This window comes from Musca autumnalis, unplaced genomic scaffold (assembly GCF_047663935.1).
Source record: "Musca autumnalis isolate F117 unplaced genomic scaffold, ASM4766393v1 scaffold_3, whole genome shotgun sequence".
Lineage (NCBI taxonomy): Eukaryota > Metazoa > Arthropoda > Insecta > Diptera > Muscidae > Musca > Musca autumnalis.
Genome location: NW_027411866.1, coordinates 41,783,483 through 41,810,319, shown reverse-complemented (window position 1 = coordinate 41,810,319; position 26,837 = coordinate 41,783,483). Strand labels below are relative to the sequence as shown.

The 26,837-nt window shown below is 35.8% G+C and overlaps 1 protein-coding gene across 2 annotated transcripts in view; it reads right to left on the bottom strand.

Annotated features, from left to right (window-relative positions):
- Nucleotides 1-26,837, bottom strand: part of fzr (fizzy and cell division cycle 20 related) — a 62,278-nt gene that overhangs the window by 11,792 nt on the left and 23,649 nt on the right. For both annotated transcript variants that reach the window (XM_073972752.1, XM_073972753.1), the window contains exon 4: nucleotides 23,389-23,641. In XM_073972752.1, coding sequence (XP_073828853.1) covers nucleotides 23,389-23,641 — 253 coding nt within the window. The remainder of the gene's footprint in view (nucleotides 1-23,388; nucleotides 23,642-26,837) is intronic.

Sequence of the window (26,837 nt, the reverse complement as noted above, 5' to 3'; positions counted from 1 at the left end):
ATATTCCCGAGTATAGTGAAACGAATTATATGGTAATGTAGTGGGATTTAAATCGCGTTAAATCATGCCATCCTAAATCCCTGTTTGTCAAAATATTAAAGTTTTTGTAAAAAAAAACATCTTTGTGTTTATTTCAGCTTTAGTCCATATTTTGTTGTAATTCAATTGTTTGAATAACAACAAAATATTTTAAAGTGGATATGAAATTGATTAGTTGCGGGCGAAGGGTAGGGAATACTATAGTTTTCCCTACCCTTCGCCCGCAACTTCGCCCGTAAAATTCTGCAGTCCAACAATAAAAAACGCCAACAAAAAAAAAACTTTAAAACCAAATTCCAAATAATGACAAATCTTCTTTCAAAATATTTTGTGGTTTTTCTAAAGCAGCAAACCATTTATCAAGCTTAGTGTGGAGTAATGCTGGTTTGTTAACGGTTTTAAAATTGGTTGAATTTGTTGTTTTTTTGTAAATTATTTAAACTCACGTACAAAGTGCAGTGATTTTTTTTCATTATTTCTCTCTTTTTGTCGCCGTTAATGAGACAAAATCTTTAACCTTTTGTTGTTTTTAATTGTCAAAACATGACTTTTACGTAAAAAAGAAGAAATGTTCTGAAATTGTGCGGCTCTTATTTGGACATTAAACGACATAATGTTTAATGAACTTAGATTTATCTTTTCAAATGATGATGATAGTTACGAAAGTTTTTGGTTGAAAGAAAGGCAAAACCCGATTTGAAAAAGATGAAGAGGAATGAAGAAAACATGTAAACTCATCATGTTAACACATGAAAATAATGACATGACATGATTATGCCGCCATGGTGAATGACATTTGTGACATTTTTTCGGGGGTTAAGCTACAAAAATAACTTCCGCATTTAAGCAAAGGTTTAAAAGCAGAAACAAAACTGCTGATAACTATAAAGTACATCATACATGACTGTTTTTTTTTTATTAAGTAATGAATGAATATTGTAATAGTTTGTATCCATAACCTAGTTTTGTGATATAGTGACGTCTCATCAAAAACGTTTACTATCAATGGTCATAATCATTTAGATACAAACTACGTATATGGAAAAGTTGTAAGTAGATTTAGATTAGATTTATTTTGTTTTCTTCATGATTTACAATTCAAATGTACATATAATAATATATATTTCATACTAAGAAAAAACAAAATAAGATTCATATATTGACAATAACTGTAAAGTTGTCTGTCAAATTTGCAAATGCTTTAAATTCTGTTAATGTGTACGTTATAAAAAAAGTTGTTTTACATTTAAAAGAGTTGTTGAATTATACATTTTCTATATTTGAGGGCATTTTGTACATAATTAAATAATTTTTCCCATCCATTTTCTATATATCCATTTAGAACGTTTTTTAATTCGCCTTCTTCTAAATATGATCTTCCCAAAAAACTTCTTCTAATTTCGCATAAAATCGGACATTTGGCAATGAAATGTTGCATGTTTTCAACATCACCAGAATTACATAAGGTACATTGTTTTTATACCCTCAGCCTTTAGGCTATGAAGGGTATATACACTTTCATACGGGCAAAATGTGCCTCATCGAAATAATGGTTTTAGACCCCAAGTATGTTTGGACGAAATGTGTTTCAGACAATTTGGAGTCGATTGAGCAATGTCCGTCAGTCTGTCTGTCTGTCTGGCTGGCTGGAGCGCACGATAACTCTCGAAGGGATGAACCGATTCGGTTCAAATTTTGGCTTTCGTAATATTTTGTCCAAACTTAGTTTAAGTTCGAAGATGAGCTATATCGGTCCACTCCTTCCGGTACCTCCCCCACAAAAGTTCGAAAATGTTCGGAAAATTTGTACGCACGATAACTCTTGAAGGGTGTAACCGATTTGGTCCATACTTTGCCCATCGTGGAGCGTGTACCACACTTAGGGCAGGTTTTAATATGGACTCAATCGGTCCACTCCGTCGGGTACCTCCCACACAAAATTTTGGAAAAGTTCAGTTTAGGAACATCTCTCGAATCGCTTTGATTTTTGCTTTAGTAACTTGTATTCACTGCCCTCCATACGACGGTATAAGTTTCATCAGGGGCAAGTCCATACTTCCTGAGAAAATAGCCTGAAAGTTGCAAAAAAACCCCTATGACACCGTGTGAGGAGGTTGGAGGGCAAAAAAACTCTCGAACAGGTCTGCCGATTCGGTCCAAAGTTTGGCCTTAGTAATATTTTGTCCAAACATAGTTTAAGTTCGAAGATAAGCCATATCGGTCCACTCCTTCAGGTACCTCCCCCACAAAAGTTCAAAAATGTTCGGAAAAATTGTGCGTACGATAACTCTTGAAGAGAGTGGCCGAATTGGTCCATACTTTACACATCCTAATATATCTACCAGATATAGATCAGGTTCAAATATGGACTATATTTGTCCACTCCATCCGGTACCTCCCACTCAAAATTTCGGATACATGTTCACTTTAAGACCTGCTTTCGAATCACTTTGATTTTTGTTGAAGCAACTTGCATTGCTGCCTCAATTGCGATGGTAAAAGTTGTTTCAGGGGCAAGTTCATACTTCTTGAGCAAACATCCCTGAAGTTCTAAAAAACCCCTATGGTACCATATGTAGTGGCTGCAGATCCATTCTTTTTAGTATCTCCTCCGCAAAACTTTTGATATTAAATCCTAATCAAAATTTTTGTCAGTTCAAACGCCCAAAATTTTTAAAACTCTCTAAATACATGCGTTTTTTGGAAAAAAAAAATTGTTTCAATATACACAGGCTGAGGGTATATCTCTGTCGGCAAAGCCGACTGATACTTTTTTACTTGTTTTTTTTAATTTTCTCCAAACTTGTTCCCATTCAAAGGAAGTACATCGGCTCTGGTTTTCATTAAGGTTGAAATCTTGTTCGAATTCCATATATTTACCATGTATTCTGTGCCAACATCCGGGTTCAAAAAGCGGTAAAATCTGTTATGGCTAGAAAGTGCCTTTTCTCTTTTTTCAAAATAGCTTCTGCTTTTGAGCATATCCATCATTGCACATATTGAGCTTATCCATTCCTGGTATGTTATGTACGTATTTGATGTAGATATATTTACACAATCAGCAAGAGTTACTATGGCTTTTGCCCAGAATTTACGTTTTTCCCATATTTTCAAAGAGAGGATATGTGGTAGCCTTTCATTGTTATATTTATGCACGGTACTGGTAATATAATCCAAATGTAGCTTTAATGTGTAAAAGTGGTTATCAGGAATGTCCGTTTCTAATGACAACACATAATTTGGTATGGAATCTGGTAGTCTTAAGACTCTTTTGAGAAAATACCGCTGAAGCTTATCTACTTCATCGAACCAACCAAAGCCCCATATTTGTGCTGCATAGGCCTGAGTTGTTCGACAAACACTCTGAAAAAGTAAGTTGTAAGTATACATTCGGTAATATGAATGGCAGTCAACAACAAAAGCTCTGTTCCAGAACTAAAAAGTTCTTACAATTTTTACCACTTTTACACATTTTGCGTTCCCGTACACAAAATTTATATGAAAATCATTTACGACTTTTACAACTTTTACCACTTTATAAAGTACGGGAACAGGCCAAAAGTGTACTTCGCTAATATCAAGGTCTAGCTGAATAAATTGTTTTTCAATCTTCAAATAGTTATTTATATATTGAATCACTTCATTAAAATTTTCCGTTTTTTTTTTTTTTTTGGAGAAACAACGATTTCTATACAATATGAGACAATGCTAATCCTAACCTCTACTGTTCCCTTTTAAAAAGTTCCCAATTGACATTGAAAAAGTTATTGTTTTATTTGCAAAATTTACGCTTGAAGTGCGTGTGAACTTCACACTGGATTGCAATTGGAATTTGAACATAAATTAGGAACCAACATTTCATGGTCATTAAATTTACGCACTTTTTGTTTATTGACTTTTTGTGTGTAGTAAACTTCTTAAATGGGGAAGTGTCAATGGTAGCTCTTCGCACGCATTGCAAATTGTTTTCGATTATTTACAAACAATAACAACTTTCAAATGATGTGTGAATGTCATTTGCATTCACATTACAAACGACTGCCTAAATGTCGGCCGATCGGACTGGTGTTATACATTTAGGCACATTTTGCAAGTAAAACAAAATGTAAATAACTTGTGACAGCTATTATGCCTGCATATGTAACGTAAACGTAAAGTATGTCAATTAAAAAATGTGGGTCATTTTCATGCGTGATTGTGTGCGTCTTTGGAAAAACAACATTTTATAGCTTTTGCTTTTCTAGCCCGCTTAGTTTTTTTAGATGAAATTGCAATGACACAAATAAATTGACAAAAAGATATGCACACACATACGTCATAAACGGTTGACTACATTATAAGGGGGGTTCATAGCTTAACATATCATAAAACGTGTTTTTCGGGGCGGTTTCATAAGCTGTGTTCCTTTACTTGCCTGGGGTTACCATTTTTAACCTGCAAAGCGTTCCTTTACCCCAAAAAGTGGTAAAGCTGGTAGCAGTTTTTAAGAGAGAGAGAGAGAGAGAGAAAGAACAAAAATAGCGCTCTCTTCTACCACAGGCTACCAGACAAATTTCTTCGGGTAAAAAATAGTAGAACTGATTGTTTGACATTTGTTTGACGATTATTTGGCAATGATGAAAAAAATAAACAAAAGAAAAAGCGAACGCTGACAAAACAAAAAAAAAAAAAAAACATCCTACTATGAAAAAACGAAAGAAAAGAAAAACAAACCCCTCTAAAGTTGACGAACCCCGCAAACGTTTTAAGGACCATGATCTGCGAATCTGCACCTGGAATGTTCGCACTCTTTATAGAGAAGGTGCAGTCTTCGCATTGGCAGACGTACTTGAAAAGTACAAGGCCGATATTACTGCCATACAGGAAATACGATGGATTGGGAAAGGCGTCACAACAACACCTAAAGGTGACGCACTGTATTATAGCTGCCATGACGTAAAGCATGAGTTTGGTTGCGGATTCGTAGTTAGTCGGAGACTAAAACGTCTGGTATCCAGCTTCACCCCAGTGAATGAAAGACTTGCTGCAATTCGAATAAAAGCTAAATGCTTCAACATCAGCTTTATTTGCGCTCATGCTCCCACTGAAGAAAAGGACGAACAGACCAAAGATATATTTTACGAGCGCTTAGAAGAAACATATGACAGTTGCCCTGCCCATGACATTAAAATCATTCTAGGCGATTTTAATGCCAAAATTGGAAAGGAGAATATATTTGGCCCAACAGTCGGGAAATTCAGCCTCCACAGTGAAACATCTGACAATGGTTTGAGGCTGATAGACTTTGCAGCTGCAAAAAACATGGTAGTTAGCAGTACCAGATTTAATCATCTCGATATTCATAAGGGCACCTGGCTGTCTCCAGATCAAAGAACAATTAATCAAATTGATCATGTTGTAATAGATGGAAGACATTCATCCAGCGTGTTGGATGTACGATCCTTCCGAGGTGCAAACATTGATTCGGACCACTACCTTGTTGCAGAAAAGGTACGTACCCGTCTAAACGTTGCAAATAAAGCACGAACAGACACAACGCGGAAGTTGGACATCGATAGGCTGCAAACACAACAGATAGCCACAGCATATTCCACTCAACTAGCCCAATTGCTTAACGCGAGCACTCCTTGTCCCGATAACATAACAACACAATGGCAACATATTGCCCACTCCATGCAAACAGCCGCAAAATCCATACTTGGATTCCAGAGACCTCCACAAAGGAATTCATGGTATGACCAGGAGTGTCGTGCTGCTACCGAAGAGAAAAATGCGGCATATAGAGCTACTTTACAATCAGTAGCAAGGCGTATCGCACGAGAGAGATATCGGGAGAAAAGGAGAGAAGAGAAACGTCTTTTCCGCAAGAAAAAGAGAGAAATGGAAAAGCGGGAGTGTGAAAAAATCGAGATGTACAGGAGCCAGAATGAAGTCCGAAAATTCTACCAAAGAGTGAAACATCAAACAGATGGCTTTGGTACAGGCACATCCTCCTGTAGAGACCAGCAAGGTAATCTGGTAACAGATACAGATAGCGTGCTCAGGATATGGAAGGAACATTTCTCCAATCTGTTGGTATCCAATAGTAGCGAAGACGATGATACCACAGATCCAATCGCAGAAGATGGTATAGAATGTATACCGCCCGACCAAGATGAGGTAAAAACAGCAATCAACCGGCTGAAGAATAATAAAGCAGCAGGAGCCGATGGCTTACCAGCCGAGCTGTTTAAAACCGGAGGCGACGCGCTGATAAGGTGTATGCATCAGCTAGTTAGCACCATCTGGCAGGAAGAACGCGTACCCGACGATTGGAACCTGAGCATCCTATGTCCCGTCCACAAGAAAGGAGATAAGACTGTATGCTCAAACTATAGGGGCATAAGTCTTCTCCCTATTGCCTATAAGATAGTGTCAGGGATATTGTGCGAACGACTAAAGCCAATGGTCAACGAAATAATTGGACCATACCAATGTGGCTTTAGACCTGGCAAGTCCACCATTGACCAGATATTTACCCTGCGGCAAATCCTAGAGAAGACCCAAGAGATGCAGATCGACATATTTCACCTTTTTGTCGATTATAAAGCAGCATTCGACAGTCCACTCCGATCAAAGGTATTCCACGCAATGTCTGAATTTGGTATCCCCGCAAAGCTCATCCGGCTTTGTAAAATGACTTTAACTGATACTAGGTCCTCAGTTAAAATTGGAAAGAACCTCTCCGAAGAATTTTGTACCAAAAGAGGTTTCAGACAAGGAGACAGCCTTTCGTGTGACCTATTCAACATTTTGCTGGAAAAGGTAATACGAGATGCAAATGTCAAAAGAAATGGCACAATTTACACCAATAGCCACCACATGTTACTTGCCTATGCTGATGACATAGACATCATGGGACGATCAGTAAAGGAAGTAACTGATACCTTTAGGAAGGTCGAAGCAGAATCTGCGAAAGTGGGTCTGGCGGTAAACGGCGAAAAGACCAAATTGATGGTGTCGACGCGCAAAGCGTCCATAGAGCTCGGACCAACTGCAATTTTGAGGTAGTTAAAGACTTCGTCTACCTCGGCCCTGCCATAAACACAACAAACAACATCAGTTGTGAAATAAGAAGAAGAATTGTATTGGCCAACAGATGCTACTATGGTCTAAGTAAGCAATTTAAAAACAAAGCCACATCTCGTCAAACAAAAATAACACTATACAAAACGCTGATACTACCCGTGCTAATGTATGGCTCCGAAGCATGGGTACTTGCGCAAGCAGATAAGGCAGTGCTTGGTGTGTTTGAGAGGAAAATTCTTCGAAAAATCTACGGGCCGATTTGCGTTGACGGTGAATATGTATGAACCACGAGCTATATAAGCTATACAAAGACATGAATATAGTTAAACATATCGAGATGCAACGATTGCGTTGGCTAGGCCATATCATGAGAATGAGCGATGATGAACCCGCTAAAAAGGCGTATGAATACATGCCACATGGCGGTGCACGCAGAATCGGCTGGCCTAAGCTTCGATGGAGCATACAAGTGGATGAAGAAGTGAAAAGGCGCGGTATTCCAAAAAGTCAAGCGAAAAGCAGAGAGGAATGGAGATCTTTTCTTAGTTCGGTCTATGGAACAAATGTTCTGTAATGGGCCAACTAAGTAAGTAAGTAAGCATTCGTCAAAATTCGACGAAACATACAAGTGGAAGAGGTTTGAATTGTTTTCGCAGACACTTTCGTCGGAGTTGTATGAGGTTGCCAAGGAAAAACTTCTCATTGAACTTTTTTCTTTGCTTACCTTTATACTTCGAGCTGACGATTGATGTTTGGGTATAAAAAGTTTCTTGTTGAAGAAGTTATTGAAAAATAACTTCGGTGGAGAATATCCACAAACAAGAAACAAGGGAACTGATGAGATCCAGTGGCGTGGATCGAAACTATAGTATTGCCTGCCTTACCCCTTGGCGAACAATGCCAAATCTTTTCCACTAATAAAATAGTTGTTTTAAAATATTAAAACAACAACAATGGGATTAAGCCAGACTATTTTGAAGAAAAAAAAAAAACAAAATTGCAAACGCTATCCCAATACAAAAACGCCACAATGCTTCAAGTTTAAAAAATATTTAAAGAAAAATGACGTGGCGCTTTTCAAAGATTTTCGATGTTTACTAATCAAAATATGTGGCGGTTCACATTGATAAAATGGTAGTGTAAATGGTGTATAATGTCAGCGTTTAATATGTAATAATTCAATTTTGGCTGTTCCTATGACCGATATCACCCTAATTTAACAATATGTGAGTTCACATTGATCAAATGGTAGTGTAAAAATAATTTTATTTGACGTAATTGTAATGTCGCTGGAAGAGAGAGAGAGAGGAATTGGCTGTTTCGATGGCCGATGTTACACAAATTAAACAATATGTGGGTTCACATTGTTCAAATGGTAGTGTAAAAGGAGTATAATGTAATTGATAGATTAAATTCATATTGGGTATTTATACCCTACACCACACTGTGGTAAGGGGTATTATGTCTTTGTGCATTTGTATGTAACATACAAAAGGAAACGAAATAGACCCATAGTTCCTTTTGGGGATATACGTCTGTCCATGTATTTTTGTTCGCAACATACAGGTCGCATTTCTTGTCCGATTCAACTGAAAATTGGGGACTGCAACTTTTTTAGCCATAGGAAGAACGCTATTGCTTTTGGTGAAAATCGGTTCCGATTTTGATGAAATTTTGAATGTATAACTCAATTCGGTCTAGAAATAAGTGTGCCAAATTATATCGAAATCGGTTCAGATTTGGATATAGCTCCCATATATATTTTCGGCCGATTTCACATATTTTCTGTACCAAACACGCTGTATATGTCCGATTTTGATGAAATTTGGAATGTGTGACTGAATTCGGCTTAGAAATAAATGTGCCAAATTATATCGAAATCGGTTCAGATGTGGATATAGCTCCCATATATATTTTACATATTCACAGTGGTGTGGGGTATCATATAGTCGGCCCCGCCCGACTTTGATCCTTTCTTTACTGGTTTTTATTGATGCAATTGTCAATTTTTTCGAGAGAGGGACACAGACGGAAAGAGTTATTGACAATTTAAGAGGATCACACAGGGGGCGAACTCCTAATGACCGAATTCTCTCGTACTGTCGAAAGTTTTTGTTGCAAAAAAAGACTTATAAATTAACTGTAATTTCAAATGGAACTGAATAAATTGTTTGAGTTACCGACAAATATCGGTAAAATAAAAAAGCAAAATTATGGTCGAAAAATGTCGTGATTACCGAAATAATAAGAATTTTAATGTTAACGATTTTTGTCGGTAACTCGAAAAATGAGTTACAAAATTCCACAACAGCGTTGGGAACTATTTAGATAACGCCTAATTAAATGATTAAAATCCTTTCACCTTTCCCCTTTAGATATGTGTCAAAATATAGTATACAGCTTGACAAGATATTGACTAACGATATGCACCAATATTTGGCATGTGGATAATAAAAACATATTTCTTTCAAAAAAAAAAAAATAAATAATAATAATAATAGAGATATCTGTCTTTTATACCATAAATCTTAAGATAGATAAACAATTATGCATAATTCAATTAATATTACAAACATGAACATGTCATAGACATTTTTTTTTTGTAAAAAGACAACCAGTCATTGTGGTTGAACCTGCTCCATCATAACATAAATATAATATTGTGTGTTAGGCCTATACTGAATAATTTGCATAAATTCCAAAACATACATATTTACATTTGTTGAATTATGTTTTTTAATTTTTTTTTTTTTTTTTTTTTTGTTTTTTTTTTTTAATTTTTGTTGATTTAGCTACTGGCTGACTGACACATGCCAATTGTATTAGACAAAGATTTTTTGTAAATCTCGTATGGCATAGATAATTGACAACATGTCTTTTAGGGATATAACACTTGAAGAAAAATAATATTAAGTTGGGCGCCACATTTTGTGATCTTCAATAAGGCATAATTTATATTCAATATTTTGATAAGGATTGAAATGTAGACAAAATATTCTACAATCACAAGACAATTTTTTATTATTCTTAAAATACATCACATTGGGCGCCACATTTTGATATCATCGATAATGCGTAATTTGAATTTGAATTCAATATTTTTATAAGGCTTAAAATGGAGTTAAAGGTTCTAAAATCAAAAGACGAATTTTCTTTATACTCAAAAAATATCACGTTGGGCGCCAAAATCACAACATTTAACAATCGCATTTCCTTTAAAAAATGTGTAGGAATGCTTTGGCACTAAACTAGTCTGGCTAAAATAATGTAGCGATTATTCTCCAATCTACATATTTTACTTAATTTCTCGTTAGAGACGAGCTTACTGACCAAGATGCATTTTGAAAAAGGAAAGCCGACGATACGAACCCACACAACCACCACTGTGTGACATGACATGTTTCGCCTTTGGTTTAGGAAGGCTCCTCAGACACATCGATTGTGGGGCGGTTTTTTACAAAGTTGAATTTTTTGTTCAAATCTTTGTATGGCTTTCATGACAAATGCTTAGCGTAGCCTTTGAAAGTTATGAGTTTGGTTCTGAACACTAACACGCCGTGACAACACATTTTTCCATGTGTTTTTCAAGGACGTGGGTTCGAACCCCAGCCTGGCTCAAGCTGATTTTTATTTATTTTTTTTTTATTTGAAAATTTTGCCTATTATATTTTACGTTGGGCGCCATAATAGCATATCAGTTTTTTGTAGGAAAATATTGGAAAATTTTCAGCATTCATTTTCAAACCCGGGCTACAATGTATTCTAATCTCAGAATAGAGGAAACAAACAAGTGACTCGCAAATTCTAAAAATATTTTTGTGATTTAATTTAAATAAATTTCAAATAAATCACTGATCACTGCTGCAATCTATAAAGCTCTTCCCCCACATTAAATCCAAAATACCCAACCAAAATGAAGAAACAATCAATACGAATACATTTGATTAACATTTAATTCCATAACGTCATGGCTTATTTCAATGATGTATGATCCGGAGTACAGCCACCAAAGCAATAATGGCGGGAAAACATGATTAAAACGAGAAACAAATTCCTGTACACAATCATCCAATGGCCAGTAGTGACCTGTAAATGTTTTCAATGGAAAATAAGTATCCCAAAAAACGATGTTCTGAATGATTTCAAATTGTGGCATTACAATGACGACGATGAGAGAGCCATTGAAGACTCGGGTTGGTGCTGATTATCATTATCATGGTTTTGTTGTTGCTGTTGCCTTTTTAAAGTTCAACAATGTTAGCTTTAATTAAATTATCTTTTGGCACTTTTTGCCGCCGCCGCCGTATGAAGTTATTTCTGAATTGAAATTTAATTTGAAAATTCAATAAAAGAAATAGAGTTTTTGTTGCGGAACAGAGAGCAATAACCACCACCAAATGAAAGATTGTTGAGGGATTTATCGACAAGATGGGAGTTTTTTATGCTGTTTGCCCTGTTTGAACAGGGTCAAGTAAGTATATTTGATTGTAAATATGCCTTCTGTTTGTCTGGGGAATCAATTAAATTTTGTTAACAGAGAAGAAATTCTCTATATATCACAGTTATAGGCCACACATGGAATGGATGTGGAATTTTATTCACTTTTTGGTGCGGATTATGATCTAATTTGAAGAAGCTTTTGATGTTAATATGGAAAATAATATAAATAATGGAAGGCGGTGTGGTGTAATATCGCCTTTCTTGAGAGTCGAGATATCCCATATGGTAATCAAGGTAAAGAAAGAAATAAAATCAATTTCTGTCTCCTCGAAAATTTCTTTCTGTGTAACAAAAAATTGCACCTATAAATAATGTCTGTGGTAAGCTACTGTCGTTTTTTAACATTTTTTTTCTTGAAATGATCTATGATTGTCCGGGTTTACACAAAAAAGTAGATTAATATTCAAAATGAACAGAAAAAACAAGACACAAAATGTATAACATTTGAATTATTTATTTTTTTGGCGTCATAGCCAGGCAGGTAGTGGTGTGTGGTTGTGAAAACATAATTCAAATTTTGAGTTTTCAACTTCAATTTATACAGCTTGGGGAGATGGGAGATGATAGATGAAATCAAGATTACAATTGTAGGCGTAATAAATGTGTATGAATGTAATTAGTTGAATTGTTGGTTTTGTGATTGATTATATAATTAATGAATGAATATGATTCGTCTTAGCACTAAATGATTATCCCAACTGTTAGGCAGATATTTCATTAGTCTAAGCACTTTAAATTGATAAATTAATAAAATTTTCACTAAAGTATTATATCCCGACATGTAAAAATATGAAAAGTTTACTATACGAAACAATTAAGTTGATATTTCACATGTTTTATTCTTTTCTCTTCAATTTTAGTGCAAGTCAATGGATGCCTTTAAGAGCAAAGGTGAGATAAATGATAGCTCTCATAAACATTCACAATGAATTAATACCTGCAATATTTGCATAGTTGTAACTGCTAAAACAGCTGTACCCAACATTAGAATATTTAAACATTCTTAGGTCCGGTTTACACATGCACTTAAAACCAGTATTCAAGGTAAACACCTAATTTATTTGACAGATATTCTATGGAATTGACAACCTAAATAACGCAGGTTTTATAAAACCTGCTAGATGTAAATTTGGCATTTCTGCCCTACCACAAGGATATTTTATCACAAGTGAACCACATGTGAAAGAAATTTATTTTCTATAAATACCCCCCCTCCTATACTCCTCTTCACAACACTCTATTTAACCCACATCAAATATCATTGTGGCGAAAGTAAACATTTACCAAACCAGTTAAATGTCTCTCATTACTCATTAAAGTAACCCATCGACAGACACATTGTCATTAGAGGAATAGAGGAGTTATTGATTCAAGTGTCATTTTAACTGCCAGCTGAATGTCATACTGAAGTGAAGTTGGGCTGGTAGTTGCCAAACTTAAATAAACAAACACAAAAGACTACGGCGACGATGTGAAACTCTTTCTTTAAACATCAAAATTGGACATTATTGATCATCAGCAGCAATTCAATAGAAATAACAAAACAATAGCTATGCTGGCATCAGAGTGGCTGCCGTTCTCTCTTTCCAATCTCTTTGTCATTTAATAAACGATATTCAACGCATTTTTTGTTTTGTTTATTTTTTTGTGATTTTTTGTTTTCAAAGAGAAGAAATAAAAATACCTATGAAATATTTTCTGATCATATTTGTCACTGTCATATGGAGGTCCGCAAACTGGTTTTTATAAACATTAACAAGAAATGTTTTATAGCATTGAATGTTTGTTGTTATCAAAGTTTAGAGTTATGTATGCAGCAACATTATATCCACTTTATATTTGATATACGTGAGAGAATATTGAGCACTCGGTAAAAGGAAAAGTGGTACAAATCACTTTAGATGAGTTGAAGGAAATCTCTATAGTGAGCTAAGGGCGTTTTTAGATACGACCAAATAGGACGTTTTTAACGACGACCAAAAGGGATGACCAAAAAGGACGTTTTTAGAGACGACCAAAAATTGTGTTTTTAGATACGACCAAAAGGGCGTTTTAGATACGACCAAAAACGGCATTTTTATATACGACCAAAAAGGTCTTTTTTAGATTGGACCAAAAAGGGTATCTAAGGAAATCTCTATAGTGAGCTAAGGGCGTTTTTACAGACCACTAAATGGGCGTATTACAGGCGACCAAAAACCAAATAGGTCGTTTTTAGATGCGACCAAAAAAGGACGTTTTGATAAACAACTCAAAGATAATTTTTAGGGATGACCAAAAAGGGCGTTTTTAGAGACGACCAAAAAATGCGTTTTTAGAGTCGAAAGGTCTTTTTTAGATTGGACCAAAAATGGTATCTTACAGACGACCAAAAGGATTTCCTTAAAGACGACCAAAATGGGCGTATTTAAATACGACCAAAAATGGCGTTTTAGAGATGACATTTTCAAGCCAGCCAGCAAAAAGTGCACATTTTAATACGATCAAAGACGACCAAAAAGGGAGTATTTATAGATGACCAAAAAGGGCGTTTTTAGAGACGACTGAAGATAATTTTTAGGGATGACCAAAAAGGGCGTTTTTAGAGACGACCAAAAAATGCGTTTTTAGAGTCGATAGCTTTTTTTTAAGAGGCGACCAAAAATTGTTTTTTTAGATACGACCAAAAAGGGCGTTTTAGATACGACATAAAACGACATTTTTATATACGACCAAAAAGGTCTTTTTTAGATTGGACCAAAAATGGTATCTTACAGACGACCAAAAGGATTTCCTTAAAGACGACCAAAATGGGCGTATTTAAATACGACCAAAAAGGGCGTTTTTAGAGACGACCAAAAATGCGTTTTTATATACGACCAAAAAGGTCTTTTTTAGATTGGACCAAAAAGGGTATCTAAGGAAATCTCTATAGTGAGCTAAGGGCGTTTTTACAGACCACTAAATGGGCGTATTACAGGCGACCAAAAACCAAATAGGGCGTTTTTAGATGCGACCAAAAAAGGAAGTTTTTAGAGTCGATAGTTTTTTTTAAAAAAATTGTGTTTTTAGATACGACCAAAAGGGCGTTTTAGATACGACCAAAAACGGCATTTTTATATACGACCAAATAGGGCGTTTTTAGATGCGACCAAAAAAGTACGTTTTGATAAACAACTCAAAGATAATTTTTAGGGATGACCAAAAACTGCGTTTTTAGAGACGACCAAAAAATGCGTTTTTAGGGTCGATAGCTTTTTTTTAAGAGACGACCAAAAATTGTGTTTTTAGATACGACCAAAAAGGTCTTTTTTAGATTGGACCAAAAAGGGATCTTACAGACGACCAAAAGGATTTCCTTAAAGACGACCAAAATGGGCGTATTTAAATACGACCAAAAAGGGCGTTTTTAGAGACGACCAAAAAATTCGTTTTTATATACGACCAAAAAGGTCTTTTTTAGATTGGACCAAAAAGGGTATCTAAGGAAATCTCTATAGTGAGCTAAGGGCGTTTTTACAGACCACTAAATGGGCGTATTACAGGCGACCAAAATTTGTGTTTTTAGATACGACCAAAAAGGTCTTTTTTAGATTGGACCAAAAAGGGTAACTCACAGACGACCAAAAGGATTTCCATAAATACGACCAAAAAGGGCGTTTTTAGAGACGACCAAAAATGCGTTTTTATATACGACCAAAAAGGTCTTTTTTAGATTGGACCAAAAAGGGTATCTAAGGAAATCTCTATAGTGAGCTAAGGGCGTTTTTACAGACCACTAAATGGGCGTATTACAGGCGACCAAAAACCTACCAAAAAGGTCGTTTTTAGATAGGAACAAATAGGGCGTTTTTAGATGCGACCAAAAAAGGACGTTTTGTTAAACAACTCACAAGATAATTTTTAGGGATGACCAAAAAGGGCGTTTTTAGAGACGACCAAAAAATGCGTTTTTAGAGTCGATAGCTTTTTTTAAGAGACGACCAAAAATTGTGTTTTTAGATACGACCAAAAAGGTCTTTTTTAGATTGGACCAAAAACGGTATCTTACAAACAACCAAAAGGATTTCCTTAAAGACGACCAAAATGGGCGTATTTTAATACGACCAAAAAGAGCAGACAACAAAAATGGCGTTTTAGAGACGACCAAAAAGGGAGTATTTATAGATGACCAAAAAGGGCGTTTTTAGAGACGACTAAAACAAAACGACGACTTTAGAAATTAACCAAGTGCGATTTTAGATACGACCGAAACGGAAGTTTGTCAGCTAACATCAACATACTTGGAACATACTACGGTTGATGTTTTAAACCACAAACGAATCATTCATTGAATTGTTCATGTGTTTTGAACTTTTTCGTTTTCTATCTGTTGTTGTGGAATTGAGAACTTTTCGCTATTAGTTTTGTTCACACTCACGACTGTAAACAAAACGAAACAAAACAGCGAGTTCGGTCAACGAGGGTTATGTTTCGTTTTGTATGGAAAATACGAAACGAAAGCATTGGAATTGTTTCATAAAGTATTTTTACGTACGCTGGCTAAATGTTGCAAAAAAAAAAAACAAACCAAAACCACATGACAAAATAGACCTTTAGATCAGCTTTTGGGCTTATTTGCAAACAGGAAGTGTTTTTGGACGACAAAAGAAAGTCCTTATAGACGATCAAAGAAGGTAGTCTTTACAATTACTAAAAATAAGTTTTTATAGACGACCAAAGATGGGAGGTCTTCATAGACGAACAAAAGACAGTCTTTACAGACGTCTAGAAGGGAGTCTTTATAGATGTATAGAAGGGAGTATTAATTGACGACGAGAAGGGAATCTTTATAGACGACAAATGAGATTCTTTATAGATGACCTAAAGGAAATCTTTATAGATGACCAAAAGTGAGTCTTTATGGACGATCAAAAAGAGTCTTTATATTCGACCAAAAGAGAGTCTTTATAGACGACCAAAAGTGAGTGTATAATCGACCAAAAGGGAGTCTTTATATACGACCAAAAGTTAGCCCTTATAGAGAATTATATGGAAGTCTTTATAGATGACAAGAAGGAAGTTATTATAGAAGACGAGAATAGTGTCTTTATAGACAAGTAGAAGGAAGTCTTTATAGACGTCCAGAAGTGTGTCTATATATACGATGCGAAGTGAGTCTTCCTAGACGAAAAGGAAGTCGTCACGAAAGGGCGTGTTTACATATAAGCAGAAGAGTATTTTTTAAAGCGTTTTCATAGATTAAAGATTAACTTTCCTTTCTTCGAAAAAAACTTCAAAACAATTCACTTAATCCATTCTCACTCTCATTGTTGGCGCATCAAATGCTTAGACATTGGTGGAATTGTGGTGTCACATTTCGAAATGTGGTTTTGTGGATTTATAAATATGTTAATGGCATCAAACCATCAAGTGACATTTGTTAAAGAGTGTCGTTGATGATGGCGATGACGATGGGGGTAGATGATGTGTTGAGTGTGTAATTTCCATGCCATTCGTCAAAGGTTCGGTCGGCTTCTTTAAGCAAGTGAAATATTTTTGAAATTTATTATCTAAAAGAATTATTAATCATCTGTTTTAGCATGTGCCAATGACATTATGTTATGTCGCGCTTGATATTAAGCGTATTAAAATGAATTTCACAGATTATCAGGGAGAGGCAATGGAAGTCTTATTTACAGTAGATGGCAAAGGAAGGACCTCAAAAAGAAATTTTCTCGAAAATATTTCGTCAATCACCACAAACTAAAAGCAATAGGACATGGTTGCAGGCAAATTAAATCTGCATAACCGATAATTCTAAACAATATCTGCCCTCTTTGGCATATGAACCTTAACGAGATCAGAGGAGATTTTCGATAGTTTTCAGATAATTTTACATGAATTCTGCAAGAAATCTGAACTATGTCTTACATTCTTGGGTATTTTTTAACATTCATATGGCTGACTTTAGCTGAATAGTTTTCCTATCGGAATTCCAATTTGTATAATCTAGATCTGCCTCTTAGCCGATTTGTAAACAGTTTTCCATATTTTTTTTCACTCTTATGAAATGTACTGTATATTCCACACGCATTCTTTACGGAATGGGTAGTCAAAAATCTCACAATAATTTCAAAAAAAAAAAAATACTATAATAATAAGAATCACACACAAGTGTCATACTTCTCATATCCATTTGTTTCGTCTTATTGTCACAAATTACGCTTGGGTATTTTATCTGATAGGCACGTCTAGTAAGTGATGCCTTCGTGATGTGAAGATTGTTGTACTTTTCTTGTATTTTTGAGATGAAACCGCACCACACAATGCGTTGATGACAAACTTCTGAAGAAGATCCCATCTCAATGAAGAATCGTCATCATTGATATTTTTGTTCTTGACTCAATTGCTTTAAACGAGACAAGAACAAAAATAATACCTTCAACAAAATTTGTCAAAATAATGTAAGTTTGAGAGACGAACAAATTGAACAAATTGTGTGGGTGATTGTTTGTGTGGAGGAGGGAGGTCAAAGAGAAAATATATTATTAAATGAATTGTTGTTGTTATTGTTTCGTAACGTATATAGGGCCTTTAAACATGATATGTATGACATGTAAGTTGAGGTGATGTGGCAAACAATGAAATATGTCTCAAGTGAAAGAAATTTTCTACGCAACGGAAATTCCATTTTGAGCTTTAATTGATGGGAACAAATGTTGTGTTTGCATGTTTTTTTAAACAAATTGAATTTGGTCGTTTTTAAAGCGGGTTTTCTATGTAAATAAATAAAAAAAAATTTGTTTGTTACAAATTGATGGAAGAAAGCGATCTATTATTTATTCCATTAGTAAATTATTCCCTTAACTTTCCTTCTTCGATTTTTTTCCTTGGAACACTTTATACCGTTTACAAAAAAAGGACCTAGAAATTATACATCAAAACCTGAGGTCAATTTCTTAATCAATTTCATTTCATTCTGAGATTGACCTCAATCTCATAATAGAATAAACAGATCATTATGAAAAGATCCCACTTTCACTAATCAAAAACATCAAAAAGTAAAATATTAAAAAATAATAAATTAAATCTCTTTATATAGACTGGATGTAGTCAAGATTTACTAAAGTTACATCATAGACTAATTAATGTATAAACACGGAAATTGTAGTGTGATTGTTTTCTCTAGGCGTTGTCATTGCATATCTACGTGGTATTCTCAAATACAATTTTTGGGAGGTAAATTGCAAGATTTAGTTGAATCTTTTTATATAAGGATGTAGATCGGTCAAAGACTACCCACTTGTTTTCTTTTACAAAAAAAAATAGTTTAAAATCTATGATATTGTCATTTTAAAAATTGAGTGCATTGCCAAATGACTCAATTCACACTCAGTGAGAGAATTTAGGTGAGAGGATTTTTTTGTCTATTCTTTTATTTTTCTATGTCTTGACCCTTTAACGTTAATCAATTCCACCTAAATCTCCTTACATTTACCAAACACGTGTAAACGCCATTCATGTTAATCTCTTCAAACGTTCTTTATAAATCACGTGTAAATGCCAGTTACCGTTATTCGTGTTTCTTTGACTGCCCATCGTCTCAGGTGTTAATAACATCAACAGGTTGTGAGAATAATAGAGTTTACTCTTTACTTCCCTCTTTCTCCCCCAATAACAATAGAATAACAGATATTTTCTTTTTTTATTTTAGAGAACAGAAGAAGATTTGGGGAACTTTTCTAAAGCCTACACCTACACAAAGCACATGTAAATGCATGTTATGTTACGCACTGCTTCTTCTTCTTACTTTGTCCACTACAAAGAAACCGTTATTGTTGTTACTTATATGACAGCCTTCGTTTCAGGTGTTTATAACAATAACTTGTTGTCCACATACAAAAATAAAAGAATAATAGAAAATCGAGGAAAACTTGCTACCTTTCTCTCTCCACTCTCCCAATCTCTCTCTCTGCCACCAAAATCAAAGAAAGTACAAATCAAAAGAAAACCCACTGCCCATCCATGACTGCCTGACTGTCTAACACCTGTACTATTCATGTTGGGATTGCTGTTTGATGTAGTAGTGACGTTTCTACCTGTCACCGTTGTACAATGATGTGCCATGTATAACAGGCCTTTTATGTTACAACTTGTAACGTCACATTTTTCTTCTATTGAAAGACACATTCCTAGCAACAAGTTTTTTTCTTCTTTCTTTTACCGATAAAGTCAAAATGTGTGAGTGTGTGTGTTTTTATTTATTTTCCTTCAACATCATCTTCTTATTGTTTATTATCAATGTTTTTTGATTGAATCAAAAGCAAAACCAGTTTTACTATTTTCTAATTTATCGAGTGAGAGGTAGAGGGAGGGAGATAGTTAAAACACACATGTTTATAACTGACAAAAATGTTAGATGAACCAAAAAACACTTTGTTTTTTGAGGTCAGTATTCTCTCCAAGGAACCGGATTTCTTTTTTATGGCCATCATCAACATAATCGTCAGCATCATTTCCTCTACAGATAAACGATGACGTTGAATATAAGCCAAAAAGGTTGGACAACAATGTTGACCTAAACAAACAGCAATCAAACAGGTGAAAGAAAACTTACACAACAACATAAACATGTGTTTAAAATATTCGTAAAAACGAAGAGATTTCATAGAGATTTATTTTTAGGGGAATTTATGTTGGCGGGAGTTTTTATTGGCGATCAAAGCGAAGTTGTGAAAGACGAAGAAGAGATTTTCACATCGGAGGCTCTATTGACGGCCAAACCTAAGGCTTTATTGACAAGCGTCATAGGGGATTGGAACTTGGAACTTTGATGACAATCCAGGGATATTATTAGGTGTGTTCGTTTACTCAACAATTCGTACAAATTTGTACAAGTTCAGTAACTTCTTGTAATCGGCTAAGGTATTTTGCATTGTACTGTAGAGTAAACGAACGACATCCAGTAAAAATTTGTAAAAATTTTGAGTAAACGAACACACTTATTTTTGAGGAACTTTTAAGACGACGAGAAAGGAACAATCAAAGAAGAGACTTTATTGGCTGCCAATTTTATGGACCTTTCTATTTATTCATAGCGAAATGATAACTTTTTTAGGCAAACAACGGGGGAGACCATTATTGGTGTTTAACCAAAAATAACCACCTCCCATGGTGGGGGAGACAAAACATAAATTTTTTAAATATTTATACCCTCAGCCTTTAGGCTAAAGAGGGTATTTACACTTTGATACGACCAAAAATGTGCCTCATCGAAATAATGGTTTTAGACCCCAAGTATGTTTGTACGATATCCGTTTCAGACAATTTTGAGTAGATCTAGCAATGTCCGTCCGTCTGTCTGTCTGTCCGTCTGTCTGTCTGTCTGGCTGGTGCGCACGATAACTCTCGAACGGATCAATCGATTCGGTTCAAATTTTGGGTATCGAAATATTTTGTCCAGATTCGATTTAAGTTCGAAGATGGGCCATATAGGTCCACTCCTTCAGGTACCTCCCCCACAAATGTTCAAAAATTGTCGCAAAACTTGTGCGCACGATAACTCTTGTAGGGAATAACCGATTTGTTCCATATTTTCCACATCGTGTAATTTCTACCAAACTTAGATGAGGTTCCAATATGGACTCAGTCGGTCCACTACTTCGGGTACCTCCCACACAAAATTTCGGAAAAGTTCAGTTTAGGACCTGGTCTCGAATCGCTTTCATTTTTGTTTACGCAAGTTGTATTCGCTGTCCTCTATACGACGCTGTAAGTTTCATTAGGGGCAAGTCCATACTTCCTGAGAAAATAGCCTGAAAGTTACAAAAAACCCTATAACACCATGTGTAGAGGTTGGAGCGCAAGATAACTCTCGAACGGATTTGCCGATTCGGTCCAAAATTTGGCTTTCATAATATTTTGCCCAAACTTAGTTCAAGTTCAAAGATGGATTATATCGGTCCACTCCTTCCGGTACCTCCCCCACAAAAGTTCGAAAATGTTCGGAAAATTTGTGAGTACGATAACTCTTGAAGGAAGTAACCGATTTGGTCCATACTTTGCACATTATGAAATTTCTACCAGACTTAGATGAGGTTACAATATGGAGTCAATCGGTAAACTCTTTCGAGTACCTCCCACACAAAATTTCGGAAAAGTTCAGTTTAGGACCTGCTCTCAAATCGCCTTGGTTTTTGTTGTAACATCTTGTATTCACTGTCCCCTATACGAAGGTACAAGTTTTCTCAGGGGCAAGTCCATACTTCCTGAAAAATATCCCGAAGGGTGTAAAACCCCTCTATGACACTTTGTGTAGTAGTTGGAGCGCAAGATAACTCTCCAACTCTCGGTCCAAAATTTGGCCTTCGTAATATTTTATCAAAACATAGTTTAAATTCCAAGATGTGCTATACCGGTCCACTCCTTCAGGTACCTCCCCCACAAAACTTCACAAATTTTTCGGAAACATTTTGCGCGCGATAACTCTTGAAGGGAGTGACCGATGTAATCCATACTTTGCACATCCTAATATATCTACCAGATATAGATCAGGTTCGAATATTGAATATATTTGTCTACTCCTTCTGGTACCTCTGACACAAAATTTCGGATAAGTTCACTTTAAGACCTGCTCTCGAATCACTTCGATTTTTGTTGAAGCGATTTGCTTTCGCTACCTCCATTACGACGATAAACGGGTTTTCAGGGGCAAGTCCATAGTTCTTGAGAAAACAGCCCGAAAGGTGTAAAATACCCCTATGTCACCATATGTGGCGGTCGGAGAACACGATAACTCTCGAACTGTTCAACCGATTTGGTCCAACATTTTGTTTTCGTCATATTATATCCAAACTTAGTTTCATGGGCAATACCGGTCCACAACATTCGGTACTTCTCCCCAATATTTAAAAATGCTAGAACGATATCACTTGAATGGGGCAACCAATTTGGTCCAAACTTTGGATCTCCTAATAGTTTACCAAAATTAATTTAACTTCCTAAATGACCCATATCGGTCATCCCTAAGGGTACCTGCCCTACAAAAGTTCAACATTTGTGTCTTAGTGCAGTTACTTCCTAATCCACATTTTTGTCGGCAAGTTCAAATGTCCAAAAAGGGCCACAAAATTCTGAAGAGCCCTTAAATACATTCGATCTGCCGACTGACACTTTTTTACTTGTCTTATATTACAATGAAACAATGAAAGCAGAGATAAGAAACAATAACGAAAAGCAACACTCAAGACAAAGGAATGGAAATAAATCAATGTAAACAAAAATTGAGTTATTTATAAGTTCAAACAAGAACATCAAGAATAATAATAAATAAGTAGGTACATGTAGTAGCCGGAGATTGCTTGCATGTGAGTCAATCTATTTTGTGTGTTCTGGAATAAAAGAAAAACTATCATATCATCATAGTCCACCACAACAAGAACAATTGAAGAGGAAATTGTAAAGAAAAAAAAATAGAATAATCAGAAACGAACGAATTTGATTTCACGGCTTATGCCCGTCAAACACAACAAGTAAAGAGGAACATGAAATGCTAAGAAAATAAAGACAGTCATGAGACATAATCATGCAATCCCAAGTCCATAAGAAGACAAGCGGACAGGAAAATCTCACTTGGAAATTCAGCGCCAAAAAATCAAAAAGTCATAAAAATTCAATAAGAAAAGGTCATTGGCCTTCCTTCCGTCCATGATTTGTAGTCATGTTTTGATTGCGGAGATTTTAAAATTATGTCTTTAATTCTATTTTTGTGGTTGGTTTGCAATTAAATAAGGTTGTGGTTACTTTTTTTGAAAAACTTACCTGTTTCGTTGGCGATTGATATTTGAAAAGACTCCTTTTCGCTGTTGGTGTATATGCATTTTCATTACGCTCATCACTAATGGCCTTTACATCTTCAATTGCAGTGCCCAGCAGTTCATTTTTGAGCAGACACGAATAGGCTAAACTGTCACGGGCTGTTTCACCGCAATCCCTTTGCTTTTTACTAGTCTGTGGTGAATTTTCATTTGATTTATTTATTGAAGCGAAATTTGTTTGCCAATTATTGTTTGCTCTGCAAAGAAAATGAGAAGAGGAAAAAAGGAAGTTGAAAATTAATTAAATACATGTTGATAAAGAAAATAAAATTAAAGAGTTAATTGGAAGAGTAGAGGAGGGGCTTGATAGACAAATGAGGATCCATGGGACGTAGGCAGAGTTGAACCAGGATTTTTTTGTATAAATAGACGAGCAAGTGCTCGTTTTTTGGAAAAGACATTTTAGAAGCTCTGGGAGGCAGGTTTTGCAAAATGGAAGCCTTTGGGGAGTTTAACAAGGAAACCCTTCTTGACGTGTAGAAATAGTATCCAATACTACCGGGGAAAGTGTCCCTTTAGGCGACCAAAGACTTTAGGAGAAAGCAATAATTTCCTGGATGCTCATTAAAATTAAATTAAATACTTTGGGCACCTACATATAAAAGGAGATCGCTGCAGAAGTGTCCTCATAAACAATCCTGTGGCAATCTACATAAGAACTCGTCAAAGCATGCCAGGAGACGACTTTTCAGAAGTTACATTCAGCCTATGAATCCCTACACATGTCATTTTTGTCGCATGTATCCTCATTGTTGTAAAATTCCTCATTATTGAATTCAGGAAATTAAATAACAGTTATCCCCATTCTTTATTTACAAAACCTTACAGTCATCGACAGGAAAGAAAGCTCTCGTGTGTGTTTTACTTGAAATGGGTGTGCGTTTTAAAATAATACACACCGCCAAAAGAATGGCTTGCCTGATCAATTGGTCAGTGTCATATCCAGTCAAACAAACTTTTAACGGAAGTTGACACTATGACGGCTTCATGATTCAAATGAAATCATTAACCCACCACCGCAACAACAACAACTGGTGAGGTGATTGTTGTTAACTCAAAAACACAGGTGGAATGCAAATGCAAATGTTGTACCTCTTGTCAGCAGAAGCATGTTTTTGTTGTTTTATTTTTTGTAGGTACAGGAAAGGGCTTGTCTCTTGAACAACAGCAAAACAAAAATATTAAATTTCCGTTATTATTATAATTTATACGGGGGGTAGGTGGCAGAAGAGGGGAGTGTTTACTATTCGGCTTCGTGGTGTAAAGTGTCTACAACATGCGTACAATGTTTTTATGGACAAAAACAACAACAAAAATATATTAATATACGAGCGGGAATCTTTAAAAGCGAACAACAGTGGCCAGTGAGCGAGCAACCGCGCAATATTTATAGACGAATAAATGAGAGTTTATATAGAGCAACCGGAAGAGAGTCTTCATAGACTAGCAAAAGCAAGTACGACCAGATAGAAGTCTTTGTAGGCGAACAGAGTCGATACTTTCTAGACGAAACAAAAGGAAACCTTTATAGGCGACCAGAAGCGAGTCCTTATAGACAAGCAGACGGGAGTCAGTTTCTAGACTGTATTGACGACCTGAAGCGAGTCTGTATAGAGGACTTGAAGGGAGTATTTATAGAAGACCAAATAAGAGTCCACGAACGACCACAAGTCAGACTTTATAGAAGACCAGAAGCGAGTTTTTATAGACGACCAGAAAGGAGTCTTTATAGAAGACCAAAAGAAAGCCTATAAACGACAAAATGGAAGTCTTTATAGACGACCAAAAGGGAGTCTTTATAGAAGACCAAATAAAAGTCTATAAACGACCAAAAGGAATTCTTTATAAACGACCAGCAAGAGGTCCATATGGAGGAACAAAAGGGAGTTACTAGTAGACGGCCAGTAGGGAGTTTTTATACACGACCAGAAACGAGTTTTTTTAGACGATCAAATAAATGAAAGTCTAAAAACCGACCAGAAGGGAGACTTTATAGAACAGAAGCCAATCTTTATAGAAGACCAAATGAATGTCTACAAACGACCACAAAGGAGACTTTATAGAACCAGAAGCGAGTCTTTATTGACGATCAGAAGAGAGTCGTTATAGACCAGAAGGGAGTCTTTTAGAAGACCAAATGAAAGTCTACAAAAGACCACAAGGGTGACTTTACAGATGACAACAAGGGTGACTTTACAGACGACTACAAGGGTAACTTTACAGACGACCACAAGGGTGACTTTACAGACGATCAAAAGCGAGTCTTTATAGACGACCATAAAGGAGTCTTTATAGAAAACCAAAAGAAAGTCTATAAACGAGGACAAGGATGTCTTTATAGAAGTCACAATGAAAGTCTTCATACGAATACAAGGGAGACTTTGTAGACGAACAGAAGCGAGTCAAACGAAAGTCTAGAAACGACCAAAAGTAAATCTTTATAGACGACCAGAAGGGGGTCTCTATAGACGAGCAGAAGGGTTATCTATAGACGACAGAAAGGAATTCTTTATAAAAGACCAGCAGAGAGTCCAGATGGACGAACAAAAGGGAGTTTTTTAGACAACTAGAAACGAGTCTTTATAAAGGACCAGAAGGAAATCTTTATAAACGACCAGAAGCCAGTCTTTACAAAATGACCAGAAGGGAATCTTTCCGGAAGACCAAAAGAAAGTCTATAAACGACCAGAAGGAAGTCTATATGAATGACCGGAAGGATGTATTTATATACCAAAGAGGAGTCTTTAAAGAAGACCAACAGAAAGTCTATCAACTTCCAGAAGGAAGTCTTTATGGACGACCTGTAGGATGTATTTATAGCTGACCAGAAAAAAGTCTATAAATGACCAGGAGGGAGGTTTTATAAACGACCACAAGAAGCTAGTCTTTATAGACGACCAGAAACTTGCCTTTATAGACTGCAAAAAGGCACTCTTGTCACCTGTAAAAATAAAACTACAATCCAGGGTAATTCATGAACTAGTATCTCACAAATTTCTTCTCACAGTACAATGTTATCAAGGGTGTCATACACACAGTGCTTTTTGAAGGTCTTTCTCTTGTGAGTCGTTTTGTTTTTGTGTGTGTGTCTCAGTTTGGCATTATTTGCATAATAATTGCAAATTCAGCATTAGAGGTTTTTGGGAATTTGCAATAAATTTATTTAAAATTGTTGCCAAAAAAACTGCACGTATTCATATTTTTATTTAACAAGAAATAAAAACAGAAAAAACATGACAATAAGTGTATGTTAGCGACGGCAAGTGGGTATATTGTGTGTCATATTCAATTGGGGAGGTAGTATTAGATTACCTTGGTACATGCAGGCAGGACAGGTAGATATCGATCGAAGACGGGAGGCTAAAATTCTGCATGGTTGCAGAACGCACACAA